We start from the raw sequence: 21431 nt of genomic DNA on the forward strand, positions 1-21431 counted from the left end.
GCTCCTTCCTTGGAGGCTTTGAAGCAGAGGCTGGATGGCCATCTGTCGGGGGTGCTTTGAAGGCGATTTCCTGCTTCTTAGCAGGGGGTTGGACTAGATGGCCCATGTGGTCTCTTCCAACTCTACTATTCTATGATTCTATGATTCTATGATTCGGACCCTCTAGCTTTGAGTCTCGGCAGGCAAAGTGGTGCTGATATAGATGACATGAGAAATAACACCAAGAGCAATCCTTTGAGAGGCCAAAATGTCCGGTTTATTATATTCAGCTGAAGACTCTGGAAGTGGAGTCTTTTCCAAAGGCAAACCAGAGCCCCGATCAAGGTGTTGACATTGCCTTTTATACATTTTCAGACAAAGAACATGCTTCTACATACATCTTGTCATTAGTACGTCACTTCACATGCTTACATACATGGGCATAAATATGCACGTATATGCAGCATTTTTCTATCTAAGCCCTCTAAAAGCCTGTAGCAAGTTACAGATAACTATGGCTCGGCAGTACATTCATCAAGAGTGTAGCATCAACCTGAAATTCTAAAATTACATACTTCTGTATAATTGTGCAGTGAATAGCTTTATACATCTTTTTAATTCATCACACTCACACATACACACACACATTTTTATGTAAAAACAAAAACTATAAAATACTAGGATTATCCAGTAAGCAATAAATACGTAAATTATTATTGCTGTTGTGTCATTTATGCTCATGTCCACATAGTTAGATTATAAGCTCTTTGGGGACACATGAGGTTTCTTTTTCACCTTGCAGTGATTTATTTTATTACTGCCATCATCCTTTTGAGAAGACTTTCCCATCCTACTTTCTCCTGTACACTGGTAGATTAAATTCAAGTTTTTGGTAGCCATCGTATTGCATCATCATCATCATCATCATTATTATTGCATGGTTCTCCCCATGATCTTATAGCACCTTAACTTCCTTCATGTTTACAAGTTTCACTCAGTGCACTTTGCCCAGTTCATTTTATGATTTCATTGCTGTGTTTTAACATGTGTCTTACAACGATTGTGATTTTATTTTATGTCTTTTTAATTTTATTTGTGTGTTTTTTGTATTTGATACCATTGTATGCTTGTTTTATATCTGTAAGCCGCCCTGAGTCCCTCTTGGGAGATGGTGGCGGGGTATAAAAATAAAATTATTATTATTATTATTATTATTATTATTATTATTATTATCATCATCATCATCATCATCATCATCATCATCATTATCATCATCAGGGGCCTACTTTTGCCTTGTCAAGAAGTCTGCTCTCCCTCTAATGGATAACAGGCCCCACTTCTCTCTGTCCTGCCAGCTTGTACATTTACACAGAATCTAACACAGAGAAAGTCTGATTTTTCTACATTTCACTGCTTCTAATGTGCATACAATATATGTCTAAAAATCTATATTTTCCAGTTCCTCATCAGTGCCAGATACACGATAGAGTGCAGAATAGAGGCGTCCTTGGGGAGTCTATGGAGCGTGCTTGCACTCACCTGCCCAGGTGCCGTAATGGGAGAAATCCACTCCTTTCTGAAACTCGGAGAGAACGTGGGTCCGGACCTTGAACCAGAGGCCCCAGGAGATGTTCAGGAGCATCCAAAGGGTGATGGCACCTCCAAAGAGGCAGAAGGCGAGGTCCAGAGAAGAAGTCCCACTTTGGGGAGACATTTCCACCTTTCCTGTGCTCTCCTTGCCAAGAATGAAACTCCGTGTGCCAATGCACTGCACCACGGATGTGTAAGACAGGCGTGGAGAGATTATCTCTGGAACACGCCCCGAATACAGATCCTTTGATTTCCAAACCTACGCAGAGTTGGTTTGCATTGTTCTTATATATGAAAGACCTACTGTTGGGACTCAGCCACAGTATAGCCAGAGTCAGGATGAAGAAGGGGATTCTGGGTTTCAGATACAAGAGCCAGAAGATGATGGCATGGGAATGCAGGCTGAATCAGAGGCTGGAGAATTGCAGTTTGAGCAGAATGAACTGTTGACCCCAGAAGCCATAGATAACAGCCAGGATGACATTCCCATGGGAATTAATGATCAAAAGAGGTCTCAAGTCCTTCATGACTAAGAGAGCTCTCAAGTACCGGTTCAGGTGCAACGTAACGAAGACCTTGATTTATCTAGGGTGGACCGTCTGTTATGGAGAGGTTCTCAGGTCCGTAGGAGTGAGAGGCTAGCGGGAAAGAGGCCAGTTCTGGGAAAAGAAATGCCTTTCTTGGGTGCTTTTAAAAGTGTGTGTTTGCAGACAGCTCGTTGTCAAAGCAAATCCTCGCTTCATCTGTGTGGATGTTCTTGTTTCATGCTTAGGAGGAGTTTTTCTGGATCTTTGTACCTTTGGGCCTTGTTTTTGGGATCTACTGACTACTGCCTTGCCTTATGGATTATTAGATTGCTATGATTTATGGACTAATGGATTTTCATGACTTATGAACTCTTTGGATTCCTATTGACTCTTTTATTGCAACTTTGAAAAACCTATCAACTGCTTGGTTTGATTTATATATTTGCTGTTGCTCAATGTTTGTAGTCAATGTTTTCAATACATTGTGATATTTTGGTGCTAAAATCGTAAATACAGTAATTACTACGTAGCATCACTGCATATTGAACTACTTTTTCTGTCAAATTTGTTGTATAACATGATGTTTTGCTGCTTAATTTGTAAAATCATAACCTAATTTGATCTTCGATAGGCTTTTCCTTAATCTCTCCTTATTATCCAACATATTCGCTTATCCAACGTTCTGCCAGCCCGTTTATGTTGGATAAGTGAGACTCTACTGTATTTTGATCTGCAAATAACTCCGAATCAAACATGCCGAGAAGATAATATTCCGGTTTCATTGGGAAGGTTTCCCCAATTTTTCTCCTTTTCTCTCTCTTCTCTTTCTTTCCTACTTTTCTGTACCTATATTGTTCCCCTACTTTTATGTATACAAAATATTTTTTTCTCTCAATAAAAATCTATTACAGGGGTCCCCAAACTAAGGCCCGGGGGCCGGATGCGGCCCATCGAAGCCATTCATCCGGCCCCCACAGCACAAGGGCAGAAGGGGGTTGGGCTAAATGACCCAAGAGGTCTCTTCTTCTCTTCCAACCTTTATTATTATTATTAACATTAAGGCTGGGTGACCATCTGTCAGGGGTGCTTTGCTTGTGCCTTTGGTGCACAGAGGCAGACGAGGGTTGGACTTAATGGCCCAAGGTGTCTCTTCCAACCCTCTTTATTAATTATTATTATTAACATTGAGGCTGGGTGGCCATCTGTCAGGGGTGCTTTGCTTGTGTTTTCGGTACACAAAGGCAGAAGGGGATTGGACTCAATGGCCCAAAGGGTCTCTTCCAACCCTTTTTAAATTATTATTGCTATTACTATTGTTATTATTATTATTAACATTGAGGCTGGGTGGCCATCTGTCAGGGGTGCTTTGCTTGTGCTTTTGGTGCAGAGGTAGACGAGGGTTGGACTTAATGACCCAAGGTGTCTCTTCCAACCCTCTTTATTAATTACTATTATTATTATTATTATTATTATTATTATTATTATTATTATTAACATTGAGGCTGGGTGGCCATCCATCAGGGGTGCTTTGCTTGTGCTTTTGGTGCAGAGGTAGACGAGGGTTGGACTTAATGACCCAAGGTGTCTCTTCCAACCCTCTTTATTAATTACTATTATTACTATTATTATTATTATTATTATTATTATTATTATTAACATTGAGGCTGGGTGGCCATCTGTCAGGGGTGCTTTGCTTGTGCTTTCGGTACACAAAGGCGGAAGGGGATTGGACTCAATGGCCCAAAGGGTCTCTTCCAACCCTCTTTTTATTATTATTGCTGTTGTTATTTATTATTATTATTATTATTATTATTATTATTATTATTATTATTATTATTAATTGCTCAGTGGCCAACTATAGTCTGGCCCTCCAACGGTCCGAAGGATTGTGAACTGGCCCCCTGTTTAAAAAGTTTGGGGACCCCTGATCTATTATATACAGCATGTATGTATGTGTGTGTGTGTGTGTGTGTGTATGTATGTATGTATATATATCATTGGGACTTGAAAATATGGAGGGCATCTTGGGGGGCATCTGCACCTGTAGAATTGATGTGGTTTGATACCACTTTAGCAACGGAGACCTGGGAGTTGTAGTTTGGTGTGGCACCAGCCAAGAAGGTTAAAAATCCTATCACGATACAGCTGGATGGATCTTTTATATATATATAAAACTACAACACCAAACTACAACTCCCAGGTCTCCGTTGCTAAAGTGGTATCAAACCACATCAATTCTACAGGTGCAGATGCCCCCCAAGATGCCCTCCATATTTTCAAGTCCCAATGATACCAATAATCTCTTGCTGTACTTCCAGCATTTGATTCAAATGCAAAACTTTAAATGTGGATTTTGAAAAAAAAAAGTATTTATTTTTTATATAAAGAAATAGAAATGGATACAAACAAGAGTTTAATTCATCCATTTTCAGGCATTTCCCGCACGCCAACGATCTCCTTTCTGCAACCGAAAAATCCTACCCAGGTCAAACTTCTAAGGTCCAAGATGTTTCCACCAAGGAATCGTTACACCTGCTGCTCTTCTTCTTTAGGAAATACCGTATATACCCGAGTATAAGCCGACCCTAATATAAGCCGAGGCACCTAATTTTACCACAAAAAATTGGGGAAACTTATTGACTTGAGTATAAGCCAAGGGTGGGAAATGCAGCAGCTACAGGTCAATTTCAAAATGAAAATAGATCCCAATGAAATTATATTGAGGCATCAGTAAGTTAAAGGTTTTTCAATATTTACCGTATTTCAAAGAAAAACAGTAATCTTGCTCTGTAAGTGGAAAAGTAGGGTCAACAAAAACAATATGGTATTAATAATAACTTAATAATCCATCACACAGTCCTAGACATTTGGGAAGTGTTCGACTTGTGATTTTGTGAAACGAAATCCAGCATATCTATCTTGTTTGCTGTGTCATACAATAATAATAATAATAATAATAATAATAATAATAATAATAATAATAATAATAATAATAATAACTTCATTTGTACCCTGCCCTATCTCCCTATGGGGACTCAGGCCGGCTTCCAAAATAGTAACAGGCAAACATTCAATGCCTACATAAACAATGCAGAGCTAGATATAGATCTATAATTATATATACTAATTTCACATATGAATTTCCCCCTGAAATGTTTGCAAATCCCCCCCTCTCTCTCTATATATATATATGTGTGTGCATTTCCCTCCTGCAATATTTGCAAGCCCTATATATTTATGTTTATACCTATCTAGAAATCTCTATGTGTGTGTACGTGTGTGTGTGTGCATTTCCCCTGCAATATTTACAAGCCCTACATATCTATATTCATAGATATCTACCTAGACCTCTCTATATTTAATCTGTATAGGATTTGAAAAGACTAGCAAACGTGAGGTGAAAATTCATATATAAAATAATGTATACACATAGATACAGATATACAGGTACATGGAAATCTCTAGCTATCTATATGTACATAGTATTTGCAAAAACTTGCAAACATATGAGGGGGAAGTTCATATATAAAATTAAATGTATATAGATAGATAGATATAAATATAAATGTACATAGGGATTGCAAAGGCTTGCAGGGGGAAATGCCTATATATCCTTAGCAGAGATTAACAAATATTTCAGGGGGAAATGCTTCTATAAGATTAATGGATATGGATATATATATATATATATATATATATATATATATATATATATTCTTCCTGACTTGCAAGGGCTTCTTTCCCTTTTCAAAAAATTTCCTTGGTTAAGAGCGAGGGAGGCTTTGGAAAAGAAAACACTGATAAGGGAGGGTAAGACGAGAGATAAATATATCATATATTGCAAGCAACGGACTCCAGGCTCTGCTGGCTTGACCTTGACCCGATTATAAGCCAGGGGAGGCTTTTTCAGCTCATAAAGAGGGCTGAAAAACTCGGCTTATGTTCGAGTATATACGGTATCTTTCAATTGCGGTCATCCGCAGCTGGTATTACACCTACTGGTCAAAGTTCTGCCCATAGAAAGGGACACAAGGGTGGTCATCTCCACCGCAACGGCTACAGACGCCAAGAATGGCTTGATAATCTTATCCAAATTCTCAGTCACATAATAAAACTCAATTTCCCAAATGCTGGGGTTCGCTGACCACTGAACGGTGGTCATCCAAGTATAAAGGAGGACAAGGAGATGGTTTTTGCTGCCCAAATGACCACAGAAACCCAGGGCCACCAAAGAAAAAGGCGGTTTGACCATCTTGGTGACCCAAGAGAGGAAGGACATCAGTGACCAGCGAATGGTGGTCACTCGCAGCTTCAGATGGCTCCCAGCGGTCAAAGTCTTGCCCATAAAGAGATCCAAGGAGTGGTTTTTCCTGACGCAATGGCCACAGGAACCGAGAATCGGTGCCTGGACACTCTTAGGAATCGGTGAGTCCTTTTGTTTGGAGGCTATCTTTTAATAACGGTCATTTTCGGCTTGAGACGGCACCCAGCGGTCAAAGTCTCACTCACAAAGAGGGGCAAGGGGTGAACTTTCCTGCTGCAATGACCTCAGAAGCTGAGAATCGATGCCTTGACGCTCTTGTCTTAATCACTGAGGAATCGGTGAGTCCTTTCGTTTGGAGATTCTCCTTTAATCGCGGTCATCTGCCACCCAGCGGTCAAAGTCTTCCCCATAAAGGGCCGCTGCAATGACCATGGAAATTATTCTCTCTTATCGTAATCATCAAGGAATCAATGACTCCTCTCGTTTGGAGTCTGTTCTTCAATGGCGGTCATCTGGCCCCCAGCAGTCAAGGGGAGCAAGGGGTGGTCTTTCCTGACGCAATAATCACAGAAACCCAAGACGCGACGCCTTGACGCTCTCGTCTTAATCATCGAAGAATCGGCGACTCCTCTCGTTTGGAGGCGATCCTTTAACAGCGGCTAAGACAGCACCCAGCGGTCAAAGTCTGACCCATAAAGAGAGAGAGGCAAAGGGTGATCTTTGAGACCATTCTCTTAATCCCGAGGAGTCGGTGACATGACGTTCCCCTCGTTCAGAGAGGAAGCAAGGGCAGAGGTCAAGGCAGGGGCACCGAAGTGTCCGGCACGAGGGTCAGGTTCATGGGTGACTCCGGCGGTGCCGCCGAGGCTGTGTTCAGATCAGGATTGCAGCTCTGCGCTTCGGCCGTTTTGCTTTGTTTTGCGTCGGCGGCGTTGCTGTGGTTGCCTCTTCTGGCCCAATACGTGGCCGACTGGTCCATGGCCTCCTGCAGCCGCGTCCAGGCCCGGGCCTCGTTGCTCCGGACGGCCTCGCAGAGGAGCTGTGCTTGCTCCCGCAGCTCGGCCAGCTCCCGCTGCGTGGCGTTGTTCTGCCGGATCAGCTCCTTGGTTCGGAGCGTGATGCCCAGCAGCCCCGACTTGCGCAAGATCTCCACCGTGTTGTGGAAGCGGCGCTGCTTCCCGGCGCTGCTCGAGCCCAACTTCTTGGACGCCCGGGAGATCATCCGCCCTTCGGCTTTGCTGTCCGAGCCGGTGGAGGAGCTGACGGCGTTGTGGGCCTCCTCCAGGCAGAAGCGCTTGCTCTTCCGGGCCCCGTCCGGCCCCGGGTGTGGGGCGATCTTGGGGAAGGCGCTGAGGATGGGCAGGTAGGCCTCCTTGGACGACGGGGGCTTCGGGCCGGACAAAAGGGGCTTCAAGGAGGACGACACCGGGGGCTGGATGAGCAGGATGTGGGCGGCCGAGCCCACGGAAGCGTCCATCGAGTGCTGGCCGCTCCAAGCCAGAAACGGGGTGCCGGGAGAGGAGGAGCCCAGTTGCTGCAGCGAGAAAAGAGGAAGAGTTTACAATCAGCGAGGCAACAACGGCAGAACACTTGAACTCAGCGCCTTCCCATTTGGAACAAGCGTGGATACTCCTTCCAACCCAAATGAACCTGGCAGAGAATAAACCCCGAAATGGAAACAAAGCTGCCAGATTATGGCAAAGCAGAACTCGGTGCTTTCTCATTTAGGTGGGCAAAGATACTTCGACTAAAATCCCCTCCAACCCAAATGACTGTTGAGGCCTGTGAAGCCTCTGAGGATGAGGACGGGGAGTTTGTGTTTGAGCCTAGTGTTTCTGTGGGGAAAGCAAGAGTGTTTTTCGAGACAATGGGAATGTTTTGGGTAGATCTGTTGTCGGGGAAACAGGTAGTGATTCTCATGAGAATCGGCCAGGGATTGACTCTGAAAGGAATTTGGAGGAGACAGGAGGGTGACAGATGACCCAGCATTTGCAGCACAGAAGGGATCGTGCAAAACAGAGACAAATCCGGTGTTCCCAGAGACTGAAAGATAATCACGGGGAATCCAGGTGTGAGAAAGGGTGATGTTATGGGGCAAGAGTGAGTATTCTTAAGGAAATGGAGTCAATGATCAGAGGGGAGATCAACGCTGGATTTCATGTGTCAAGTTGCCTGTCTTGGAAGCTCCGAGTTAGGAGTCTTGACTCCGAGTTAGGAGTCTTGAGTTAGGAGCCACTGAAATCCACAAACATGTGGACAATTTCTATAGAAAGGAGGAAACCATGAAAATGAACACAATCTGGCTACCAGTATTAAAAAAAAAACTCTAAAATCAGGACAGTAAATAAAGAAAAACACTCAGAAAAAAGAGTAATCCAGACAGGAAACAATCAGGGCCACCTAACACATCCCAACAAAGGATTCCCCCAGGCCTTGAAGCTGCAAGGCCATTCAATGCTAATCAAGGTGGCCAACTGCAGCATTCACACTTGCCTCCAACAGATAAGAGTTCTCTCTCCCACCCTGGATAGTATTCCACAGGTATATATACCCCACTTGCCTAGTTTACAACAGACCTCTCAACCTCTGAGGATGCCTGCCATAGATGTGGGTGAAAAATCAGGAGAGAATGCTTCTCGAACATGGCCAGACACCACGGAAGAGTCACAGCAACCCACATTGTTTTTTGCTCTTTGGGTGAGCAATACATGAAGCTCGCCTATATCTGTAATCTTCTGCTTTGAGGGGACTGAGGAGCTATAAACGGCTCGTTTCGACCTACAGCCAGCTACTCAGAAACGGCATCCACACAAAATCTGTTCCCCTGGCTTGGGAGCTTACTCCTGACAAACTGAATCTACTTCCTATAGACTGCAATCCCAAGAGATATCTTATATCCTTGGCGTCTTCAACACAGGATCTCAAATATCTATAAGATCTTTATCTCAAGGTTTATCTTCTATATCAAGTGTTTCAAAACCTGTGGAGTCCTGAAGAATTGCTCTAATACTATAGAGGCTCTGAGTTGGTTTGACTCCACACCAGGTTTAAACCAATTGAATTTATAATTGATTCCTTTAGTTTCATATTATATCAGCATGTATTATTTTGTAAAGGTTGAATGTGCATGATGCACTTATACACATACTGTGTTGTTTACAAAAATCAGTTGGAGTCCTGAGAAATTGTTCAAATATCGTAGACTACTCTATGTTGACTCCAGGCCGCATTTAAGTCTCTAAGATTGCAGTTTCTTGAAACATTATATTTTGTAAGATACTGCTGTGTATTTCAACAGTTAACTGTACTTTATTATTGTTGTATACACTTATGTGAATGTCAAATGTACAGTAGTCTTGCTTATCCAAGCTTCGCTTATCCAACGTTTTGGATTATCCAAGGCATTTTTGTAATCAATGTTTTCAATATTTCGTAATATTTTGATGCTAAATTCGTAAATACAGTAATTATTACATAGCATTACTGTGTATTGAACTACTTTTTCTGTCAAATTTGTTGTATAACATGATGTTTTGATTCTTAATTTGTAAAATCATAACCTAATTTGATAGGCTTTTCCTTAATCCCTCCTTATTATCCAACATATTCGCTTATCCAACGTTCTGCCGGCCCGTTTATGTTGGATAAGTGAGACTCTACTGTAATATATTATGAATGTATTAATAATAATAGTATATTGTTGTTGTGATCATAATATATTACTAATATTTGTCTGTGCACTTATTATTATTATTATTATTATTATTATTATTATTATTATTATTATTATTTTGAGTGATTGGTTTGGGGGCACAAAAAATTCGGGAGGGGGGTTGCAAAATTCTGTTCGCCTACTCTTGAAAATTACCTAGGGCCGGCTCTGCTCCCACCATGCCTGTGATGTCTCAGGTACCTTTGGCCATTGCGGATCACAATGAAGAGGATTTAGGATTTTTTCCCACCGCAGCAAGATTCTATCCCTTTCCAGATGTCTCCTGTTGACATTGCAGAGCCAATTAAGAATGCCCTTGAAATGTTGCCGGCTCTTCCCGGATCGCCAGAGAGTTTAGAATTTGATAGAAGGGCTACTTTCCAAACAGATCGCTCTCAAAGACAAAGTTTAAGGAGAAGTGTGAGATTAGCGGAGCGAGGAGATTGTGGCTAAGTCAGTTCTCCTGGGAAGATTTAAGGAAGCAGGCATCTGGCGTCTCGTTGTTAGAAGCTCGTTCTCTTGGGAACTTTTGGGGAGACACGCACCTGCTTGGGGGAAGCTTTTGGACTTCAATAAAAGTTCTGTGCAGAGAATCTTTGTTGCGGTGTCAACTGGACTTCTAACGGAAGAACACATTGTCTCTTGATCCTGTGCTTCGAGTAGACCGGGCATAGCGTCTCGTCCCTTGCCAAGTTTGGACTGCGTTACAGATCCACTACGAATTGCCTTGCCTTGCCTTGAATACTGTTTCTGGACTATTATTTCAAGTACTTTCCTAAGGAACTTTGCTCTTTTCCCCACTCAAACTTCCATTAGGTTTGAATGTGTTTCGGTTGTTGGATTTAGGACTTTGAACTCTAGTATTGAACATATAACTTTCTTTCTTTGGACTATTACTGATCTAATTTAAAAGGTCAACTGATTGACTATCTACTCTGCTTATATTTGTTTGAAACTTTTATTGCTTTAATAAAGATATTACATTGTATATTGGCCTCTGTGTTGGTTCCCAGTGTTCGCCCTGCCTAGGGATGTGACAATGCCTAACAGCCTACCTGCCAAAGTTTGACTTAAGAGGGAAACTGGCAACACTCGAGTAGAGCCATTGGCTCCCGTGGGGTTTACTCCCTACCTGCTTAGCCTGGTTTAGAAGACTTAATCAGGCCTTGGCGAGGAAGGGTCATGCCCCAGGCCTTGTGGGGTCGGGTGGACGGGCAAAGGACAAGACAAAGGCTACCTGTTTGAGGATCACGTTTTTGACAATGTAAACGGGGGCCATTCCGGGGAGGGGTCCCTTCGCCAGTGCCTTCGGAGACTCTGAAGATGACAGCGACGGATCCTCCGTATCGGTCGGGTCCACAGCACTCAGGTACTCGGAGCTCACGTCTGCGCATGGGAGGCAATGGAGAGAAGGGGAGTTATAGTTTCGGGGCCAATATATACTGTATTTACTGTATTTCAACATTTACCGTATTTCAAAGAAAAACAGTAAACTAGCTCTGTAAGTGGAAAAGTAGGGTCAAAAAATAATATGGTATTAACAATAACTTAATAATAATAACAACAACAATAATAACAACAACTTCATTTGTACCCTGTGCCTATCTCCCCATGGGGACTCAGGCCAGCTTCCAACATAGCTTCAAACATTCAATGCCTACATAAACAATGCAGAGCAAGATATAGATCTATAATTATATATACTAATTTCACATATGCATTTCCCCTGAAATGTTTGCTAATCCTGTCTCTAAATATGTGCATTTCCCTCCAGCAGTATTTGCAAGCCCTATATATTTATGTTTATATCTATCTAGAAATCTCTATGTGTGTGTGTGTGTGCATTTCCCCTGCAATATTTGCAAGCCCTACATATCTATATTCATATATATCTACCTAGACATCTCTTCCTATATAGATAATTATATCTGTATAGGATTTGCAAACATATGAGGCAAACATTCATATATAAAATAATGTATACACATAGATACAGATATACAGGTACATTGAAATCTCTAGATATCTATATGTTTATAGGATTTGCAAAGACTTGCAAACATATGAGGGAGAGATTCATATATAAAATTAATGTATATAGATAGATGAAGAGCCCCGGTGACGAAGTGTGTTAAAGCACTGAGCTGCTGAACTTGCAGACCAAAAGGTCCCAGGTTCAAATCCCGGAAGCAGAGTGAGCGCCCGCTGTTAGCTCCAGCTTCTGCTAACCTAGCAGTTGGAAAACATGCCAATGTGAGTAGATCAATAGGTACCGCTCCGGCGGGAAGGTAATGGCGCTCCGTGCAGTCATGCCAGTGGCCACATGACCTTGGAGGTGTCTATGGACAACGTCGGCTCTTCGGCTTAGAAATGGAGATGAGCACCAACCCCCAGAGTTGGACATGACAGGACTTAACGTCAGGCGAAACCTTTACCTTTATATAGATAGATAGATATAAATATAAAGGTACACAGGGATTGCAAAGGCTTGCAGGGGAAAATGCCTATATATCTGTAGCAGAGATTAACAAATATTTCAGGTGAAAATGCTTTTATAAGATTAATGGGTATATATATATATATTCTTCTTCCTGACTTGCAAGGGCTTCTTTCCCTTTTCAAAACGTTCCCTTGGTTAAGAGTGAAGGAGGCTTTGGAAAAACAAACACACTGATAAGGGAGGGTAAGATGAGAGATAAATATATCATATATTGCAAGCAACGGTCTCCCAGCTCCGCTGCCGGCTTGACCTTGACCCGATTATAAGCCGGGGGAGGCTTTTTCAGCTCATAAATAAGGGCTGAAAAACTCGGCTTATCTTCGAGTATATACAGTATATATTCTTCTTCCTGACTTGCAAGGGCTTCTTTCCCTTTTCAAAACATTCTCTTGGTTAAGAGCAAGGGAGGCTTTGGAAAAGAAAACACTGATAAGGGAGGGTAAGATGAGAGATAAATATATCATATATTGCAAGCAACGGCCTCCAAGCCAGGAAAGGCTTTTTCAGCTCATAAATAAGGACTGAAAAACTTGGCTTATCTTCGAGTATATACCCTGTTTCCCCTAAAATAAGACATCCCCAAAAAATAAGACCTATTTATTTATTTTATTTACAGTATTTATATTCCGCCCTTCTTTCTCACCCCGAAGGGGACTCAGGGCGGATCACATTATAACACACATAGGGCAAACATTCAATGCCCATAAACACATCAAACAGAGACTGAGAGACAGACGCAGAGGCAAATTAACCTTCTCCTGAGGGGATGTTCGATTCTGGCCACAGGGGGGAGCAGCTGCTTCATCATCCACACTGACGGCACTTCCTCATTCCAGGTCGTAAATTAGTTAATCTTGCCTCCCCACTTTATAAGTGGTACCTTATCTCCTACTTGATAGATGCAACTATCTTTCGGGTTGCTAGGTCAGCAACGAGCAGGGGCTATTTTTTATTTTTAATTGACGGGTGCTCACCCCGCCACAGGCTGGCCTCGAACTCATGACCTCATGGTCAGAGTGATTTAAGGCAGCTGCTCAACAGCTGCGCCACAGCCCGGCCCGACCTAGTAGAGGTTTTGCTGAATTGCTAAATATAAGGCCTCCCCTGAAAGCAACACCAAGCAAAGTTTTTGTTTGGAAGCATGCCCAGCGCCCACCAAACAAAACACCATAGCTAGCAGGATTAGTATATGTACATACTAGTAGTATATGGAAATAATGGTAGTAACAAGAAATTCTTGACAGGATTCAGTTTGTCTGGTTATGTTGGTTTGTGATGACAACTACTGTACAGTATAGAATAAATGTTCATTTTGTTTTGTTCAACAATAAATGTGAATTCTTCTTCATGGAAAAATAAGACATCCCCTGAAAATAAGACCTAATGCATCTCTGGGAGCAAAAATTAATATAAGACACTGTCTTATTTTCGGGGAAACACGGTAGGATAATAATGTGTCTTGGGGACAGCATGCAATGGCAATAGTAAATCATTCTCTTCTACCTGAGAAGCCGGAGTCCTTCTCTGCTTCACTCGCGGGGCGTCCACCCGCTCTTGCCGCCGTCTTTGCAATGAACGGGGCCCCGGGTCCTTCGGGGCCCCGTCCGGATGCCTTTGCGGGCCCCACGGCGGCGGCCGCATGGTTGCTTCTCTCCTTGGCTGGTTTGGATGGAGGCCCCGGGGACGGAGGGCCCAGCTCTGCAGGCATGGCTGCACAACGCTTCCCGCCTCCTCTAGAAAACAAGAAACATCAACACCTTGTTATTGTTTTTGTTTGTGTTCCAATCCTTTTTAAGTACAGTAGAGTCTATCATATTTCTTCTATACTAAGATGTCATCAAATATCATTTTAGTAATAATATAATAATTTACCATTTATATATGTATCTTATATATCTTCTAATTTATAATTTATAATTTATATATATGTATAAAAGAGTGATGGAATCCCGGCGACCTACAAAACAACAAAACTAGAGGCCCCCCAACCTCGAAATTTGACGACACAACCCATCATCCACGGCTCTAGGTTGATACAACAAAAAGAAAAGAAAACTAAAGTCCTAATTAAAGGGAAAGGAATAATTGTTTTTATCCAATTGCTGCCAGTTTAGAGGGCTAATCTCTGCCCACTTGGTCTCCTAGCAACCCACTCAGCCCAGGGGACAGGCAGACTTAGGCCTCACTTAGACCTCTTCCACAGATTATCTAATTTGCACTGGATTATATGGCAGTGTAGACAAACTAGAGGCCCCCCAAAACAAAACTAGAGGCCCCCCAACCTCGAAATTTGACGACACAACCCATCATCCACGGCTCTAGGTTGATACAACAAAAAGAAAAGAAAAATAAAGTCCTAATTAGAGAGAGAGGAATAATGGCTTTTATCCAATTGCTGCCAGTTAGAAGGCTAAGCTCCTCCAACTTGGTTTCCTAGCAACCCAATCAAAATAAATAAAAACACTAAAAAATAATTAAAATGCTAAAAAAATTAATACAATAAAATACTGTAATAACAGAAAATAACTAAAAATAATACAAGAAAACAATAAAATATAATAAATAAAAAGATAACTTACAATAAAATTAATTTAAAAATACAAATAACGTCAAATAAAAATTACACAACAATTTTTAACCAATACCACCACCACTTTGCCACAGCAACGTGTGGCCGGGCACAGCTAGTATATTATATAATAATATTTCTTCTATATAATAATTTCTTCTATGAGATGAGCACTAATTTTAGTACAGTAGAATCTCACTTATCCAAGCCTCGCTTAACCAAGCCTCTGGATTATCCAAGCCATTTTTGCAGTCAATGTTTTCAATACATCGTGATAACCTAATTTGGTGTTTAATAGGCTTCTCCTTAATCTCTCATTATCCAATATATTCGCTTATCCAACGTTCTGCCGGCTCGTTTATGTTGGATGAGACTCTACTGTAATAATAATAATAATAATAATGTTTATTTGTATCCCGCCACCATCTCTCCCGGAGGGGACTCGGGGCGACTCACAGAAATATCAAATACAAAACAATAACAATATACAATACATCAATAAACAATAACATGCACCAATTGTAATACAGTAGAATCTCACTTATCCAACATAAACGGGCCAGCAGAACGTTCGATAAGCGAATATGTTGGATAATAAGGAGGGATTAAGGAAAAGCCTATTAAACATCAAATTAGGTTATGATTTTACAAAGTAAGCACCAAAACATCAGATTATACAACAAATTTGGCAGAAAAAGTAGTTCAATACGCAGTAATGCTATGTAGTAATTACTGTATTTATGAATTTAGCACCAAAATATCACAATGTATTAAAAAAACTGACTACAAAAATGCATTGGATAATCCAGAACGTTGGATAAGCGAGGCTTGGATAAGTGAGACTCTACTGTATATCGTGATATTTTGGTGCTAAATTCGGAAATACGGTAATTACAACATAACATTACTGCGTATTGAAGACTTGTAGTTTTCCTAAGGGCACATTTACACTGTAGAATGAATTTAGTTTCAATGCAATGGGATCCTGAGAGTTGTAGTTTTCCTAAGAATGCATCTACACTCTAGAACGAATGCAATTCCAATGCGATGGGATCCTGGGAGGTGTAGTTTTTACTAAGGACACATCTACACTGTAGAACAAATGCAGTTTCACTGTGTGGGATCCTGGGAGTTGTAGTTTTTACTAAGGGCACATATACAATGTGGAATTAAAGTAGTTTCAATGTGATGGGACCCAAAGACTTGTAGTTTTCCTAAGGGCACATTTACACTGTAGAATGAATGCAGTTTTCAATGCGATGGGATCCTGAGAGTTGTAGTTTTTACTAAGGGCGCATCTGCAATGTGGAATTAAAGTAGTTTCAATGTGATGGGACCCAAAGACTTGTAGTTTTCCTAAGGGCACATTTACACTGTAGAATGAATGCAGTTTTCAATGCGATGGGATCCTGGGAGTTGTAGTTTTTACTAAGGGCACATATACAATGTGGAATTAAAGTAGTTTCAATGTGATGGGACCCAAAGACTTGTAGTTTTCCCAAGGGCACATTTACACTGTAGAATGAATGCAGTTTTCAATGCGATGGGATCCTGAGAGTTGTAGTTTTTACTAAGGGCGCATCTACAATGTGGAATTAAAGTAGTTTCAATGTGATGGGACCCAAAGACTTGTAGTTTTCCCAAGGGCACATTTACACTGTAGAATGAATGCAGTTTTCAATGCGATGGGATCCTGAGAGTTGTAGTTTTTACTAAGGGTGCATCTACAATGTGGAATTAAAGTAGTTTCAATGTGATGGGACCCAAAGACTTGTAGTTTTCCCAAGGGCACATTTACACTGTAGAATGAATGCAGTTTTCAATGCGATGGGATCCTGAGAGTTGTAGTTTTTACTAAGGGTGCATCTACAATGAATGAATGCAGTTTCAATGCCATGGGATCTTTGAAAGTCCTCATGGAACTACAACTCCCAGCATCGAGCCATTACAACGAAAGCACGGTGAAGCTGCATTAGCATTAGTTTTACAGTGCGGCTATGCCCCAGGATTGATGCAAAAGGCTTTGATTAAAGCAGTGCATTGGTGCATTAGATGAAAGCAAAGGGCGAGGAGGCTTTGCATGCACGCATTGCTCACATGTGCAGAGCGGCCGCATTTTTGTGAATGGATGGGCCTTTGAAGGCTTTGGGGAGCTGCAGCACATGCCACAATCCCCTTTCTCCTCCTCGGCGCATGGCGCATGGAAGCCTTTCCCCTCCTTTGCAGCGTGCATGCGCCGGGCGAGTGGGAGCAGCCTCCTTGCCTGTGACACATGGCTCCCCATGTGCCGCCTCCATGTGCTTCTTTGGGACTTGCGGAAGGGACGGGGAAAGGCAGATCGGGGAGATTAAGAGGCATGCGCCTCCCTGGCTGGCTTGGCAACAAGGACTGTTACATAATGCACAACATGGGGAGGGATAGGGAAAAAAAGGCTCACAATACGCAAAGATGGGCAGAATTGGCCAGTTGAGGGGAACCCCAAAGGTCATCTAGACCACCCCGTGTGTCCTGGGTTCGGTCAAGGGCTGCTTTGGTTTTCCAGAGCAGCACGACAATGCTCACGACAAGGCTCATAAAAACTCTCCTTCCACTCCCAAGAATGGGAAAGATTTCCCAATTGACGGGGAATCCCAAAGGTCATCTAGACCACCCCGTGTGCCCTGGGTTTGGTCAAGGGCTGCTTTGGTTTTCCAGAGCAGCATGACAATGCTCACGACAATGCTCACAAAAACTCTCCTTCCACTCCCAAGGATGGGAAAAAAAATCCCCAATTAAGGGGAACCCCAAAGGTCATCTAGACCACCCCGTGTGCCCTGGGTTTGGCCAAGGGCTGCTTTTGTTTTCCAAAGCAACACGACAATGCTCACGACAATGCTCAAAAAAACTATCCTTCCACTCCCAAGAATGGCAAAAAACTCCCAATTAAGGGGAACCCCAAAGGTCATCTAGACCACCCCGTGTGCCCTGGGTTTGGCCAAGGGCTGCTTTTGTTTTCCAAAGCAACACGACAATGCTCACGACAATGCTCAAAAAAACTATCCTTCCACTCCCAAGAATGGCAAAAAACTCCCAATTAAGGGGAACCCCAAAGGTCATCTAGACCACCCCGTGTGCCCTGGGTTTGGCCAAGGGCTGTTTTTGCTTTCCAAAGCAGCACAACAATACTCTCGACAATGCTCACAACAACCATCCTTTCCACTCCCAAGAATGGGGAAAATTTCCCGATTAAAGGGAACCCCAAAGGTCATCTAGACCACCCCGTGTGCCCTGGGTTTGGCCAAGGGCTGCTTTGGTTTTCCAGAGCAGCACGACATTGCTCACTACAATGCTCACAAAAACTATCCTTCCACTCCCAAGAATGGGAAAAATTTCCCAATTGAGGGGAGCCCCAAAGGTCATCTAGACCACCCCATGTGTTCTGCTATTGACCATTAAGTGTTTTGTTTTCGTATGTAGCACAACAACACTCACAAATCAGTTTAAATCTATCCTTCCACTCCTAACGCTGGGAAAAATTTCCCAATTGAGAAGGAACCCCAAAGGTCATCTAGACCACCCCATGTGTCCTGCTATTGACCATTAAGTGTTTTGTTTTCGTATGTAGCACAACAACACTCACAAATAAGTTTAAATCTATCCTTCCACTCCCAAGGATGGGAAAAATTTCCCAATGGAGGGGAACCCCAAAGTTATCTAGACCACTCCGTGTGTCCTGCTATTGACCATCAAGTGTTTTGTTTTTGAAAGTAACACAACAACACTCACAAATCAGTTTAAATCTATCCTTCCACTCCCAAGGACGGGAAGAACTACCCAGTTAAGGGGGACCCCCAAAGGTCACCTAGACCAACCCTGTGTTTGGCCAAAAGGGTACCCCTTTTCCAAAGCAACCTTGCACTCCGCACAAACCAAGAAAAACTGGCACTCGGTTGTCAATCACCAGCAGATTAGCGCTGTCAGGGGCTCTCAGAGCTCATCTAGACTAACCCCTTACGGGTGCAAAACAAGCCCTGGGCATATTTATTTCCTTTATATTTGCCTTTCCCCCAGCATGGGATTTGAGGCTGCTTACGGTCATTTAAAAATGCAACACAGCTAAAAACAATAATTAAAATGGGTACAAAAAAAAAAGCAAACCTCAGTTTTAAGAAAAAACACATTGGAAGGAGATGTGGGTTGGAATGGATGGCCTTTGCAGGTCCCTTCCCATGTTGGGATTTTGGGAAGGGATGCATTATATTTACTGTATTTACTGTATTAAGCAGGGGTCCTCAAACTTTTAAAGTAGAGGGCCGGTTCACCATCCTTCAGACTGTTGAGGGGCCAAATTATCATTTGAAAATATTTATCTTATTTGTAGTGCAAAACAACAACAATAACAATGAAAGACCAATACAATATTTAAAAATGAAAATAATTTTAACCAACATAAACCTATCAGGATTTCAATAGGAAGTGTGGGCCTGCTTCTGGCTAATGAGATAGTCAGGTTAATTAGGATTGTTGTTGTTGTTGTTGTGTGCCTTCAAGTCATTTCAGACTTTGGGCGAGCCTAAGTCCAAAATTATTTATTTATTCATTTATTACATTTATTTACTACATTTATATCTCACCCTTCTCACCCTCAAGGGAACTCAGAGCAGCTGTATGTACATACAATATATTATATTATTAGCAAAGCACAATATTAGCATTATGTATTACTATATTGAACTATACCACTATACTGTAATATTATATGTAATATATAACATACAATTAATATTAAACAGGTAAAGGTTTCCCCTGACATTAAGTCCAGTCATGTCTGACTCTGGCGGTTGGTGCTCATCTCCGTTTCTAAGCCGAAGAGCCGGCGTTGTCCGTAGACACCTCCAAGGTCATGTGGCCATTGGCATGACTGTATGGAGCGCCGTTACCTTCCTGCCGGAGCAGTACCTATTGATCTACTCACACTCTGTGGGTTGGTGCTCATCTCCATTTCTAAGCCGAAGAGCCGGCGTTGTCCGTAGACACCTCCAAGGTCATGTGGCCATTGGCATGACTGTATGGAGCGCCCTTACCTTCCTGCCGGAGCAGTACCTATTGATCTACTCACACTCTGTGGGTTGGTGCTCATCTCCATTTCTAAGCCGAAGAGCCGGCGTTGTCCGTAGACACCTCCAAGGTCATGTGGCCACTGGCATGACTGCATGGAGCGCCCTTACCTTCCTGCCGGAGCGGTACCTATTGATCTACTCACATTGGCATGTTTTCGAACTGCTAGGTTGGCAGGAGCTGGAGCTAATAGCGGCCGTTCCCGCCGCTCCCGGGGTTTGAACCTGGGACCTTTCGGTCTCCAGCTCAGTGCTTTATTATTATTAATATAATAATTAATATTATTATATGGTATTATTATTAATATTATATTGTATAAAATGATAATATTATTATCAATATCATATGTATATACAATATATTATATTATAAAAATCTTATACAAGGGAGAGGGCCTTTTCTGCTGTGGCCCCCCGATTGTGGAACTCACTGCCTACTGAAATTAGGCAAGCTCCCACGCTGTTAGCTTTTAGGAAAGACTTGAAAACATGGCTCTTCCGCTGTGCCTTTGGTGAGTAACTTCTGTTATTTCTGTGTTACTCCCACCCCGAACATCCATCCTCTAGATCAGGGGTCCCCAAACTTTTTAAACAGGGGGCCAGTTCATGGTCCCTCGGTCCGTTGGAGGGCCGGACTATATTTTTAAAAAACTATGAACAAATTCCTATGCACACTGCACATGTCTTATTTGTATTGCAAAACAACAACAATAACAATGAAAGACCAATACAATATTTAAAAGTGAAAATAATTTTAACCAACATAAACCTATCAGGATTTCAATAGGAAGTGTGGGCCTGCTTCTGGCCAATGAGATAGTCAAGTTAATTAGGATTGTCGTTGTTGTTGTTGTTGTTGTGTGTCTTCAAGTCATTTCAGACTTTGGGCGAGCCTAAGTCCTAAATTAATTTATTCATTTACTACATTTATTTACTACATTTATATCCCGCCCTTCTCACCACGAAGGGAACTCAGAGCAGCTGTATGTACATATGATATATTATATTATTCGCATAGCACAATATATAAGCCGCCCCGAGTCTCTTCGGGGAGATGGGGTGAGGTATAAGAATAAAATTATTATTATTATTATTATTATTATTATTATTATTATATTAGCATTATATATTACTATATTGAATTATACCAGTATACTGTAATATTATGTGTAACATATAACATAATTAATATTA

At 42.0% G+C, this 21431-nt stretch overlaps 1 protein-coding gene and 1 long non-coding RNA gene across 6 annotated transcripts in view; both read right to left on the reverse strand.

Moving 5' to 3' along the window:
- LOC100565668 (very-long-chain 3-oxoacyl-CoA reductase-B) overlaps window positions 1–4298 on the reverse strand; it is a 41724-nt gene extending 37426 nt beyond the window's left edge. Inside the window, exon 1 of the long non-coding RNA XR_010000782.1 lies at window positions 1519–4298. This is a non-coding gene — a long non-coding RNA (very-long-chain 3-oxoacyl-CoA reductase-B). The remainder of the gene's footprint in view (window positions 1–1518) is intronic.
- A 145-nt stretch (window positions 4299–4443) lies between these two features.
- cipc (CLOCK interacting pacemaker) overlaps window positions 4444–21431 on the reverse strand; it is a 53243-nt gene continuing 36255 nt past the window's right edge. For 4 of the 5 annotated variants that reach the window (XM_062962634.1, XM_062962635.1, XM_062962638.1 and 1 more), the window contains 3 exons: window positions 14076–14305; window positions 11310–11458; window positions 4444–7894 (listed from right to left, as the gene is read on the reverse strand). In XM_062962634.1, the coding sequence (XP_062818704.1) occupies window positions 7157–7894; window positions 11310–11458; window positions 14076–14305 (1117 nt within the window). In that variant the 3' untranslated portion in view covers window positions 4444–7156. Of the gene's footprint in view, window positions 7895–11309; window positions 11459–14075; window positions 14306–17238; window positions 17352–21431 lie in introns of those variants that run through there. The other variant, XM_062962633.1, reaches the window with a different exon arrangement.

This window comes from Anolis carolinensis, unplaced genomic scaffold (assembly GCF_035594765.1).
Source record: "Anolis carolinensis isolate JA03-04 unplaced genomic scaffold, rAnoCar3.1.pri scaffold_10, whole genome shotgun sequence".
Classification (NCBI taxonomy): domain Eukaryota; kingdom Metazoa; phylum Chordata; class Lepidosauria; order Squamata; family Dactyloidae; genus Anolis; species Anolis carolinensis.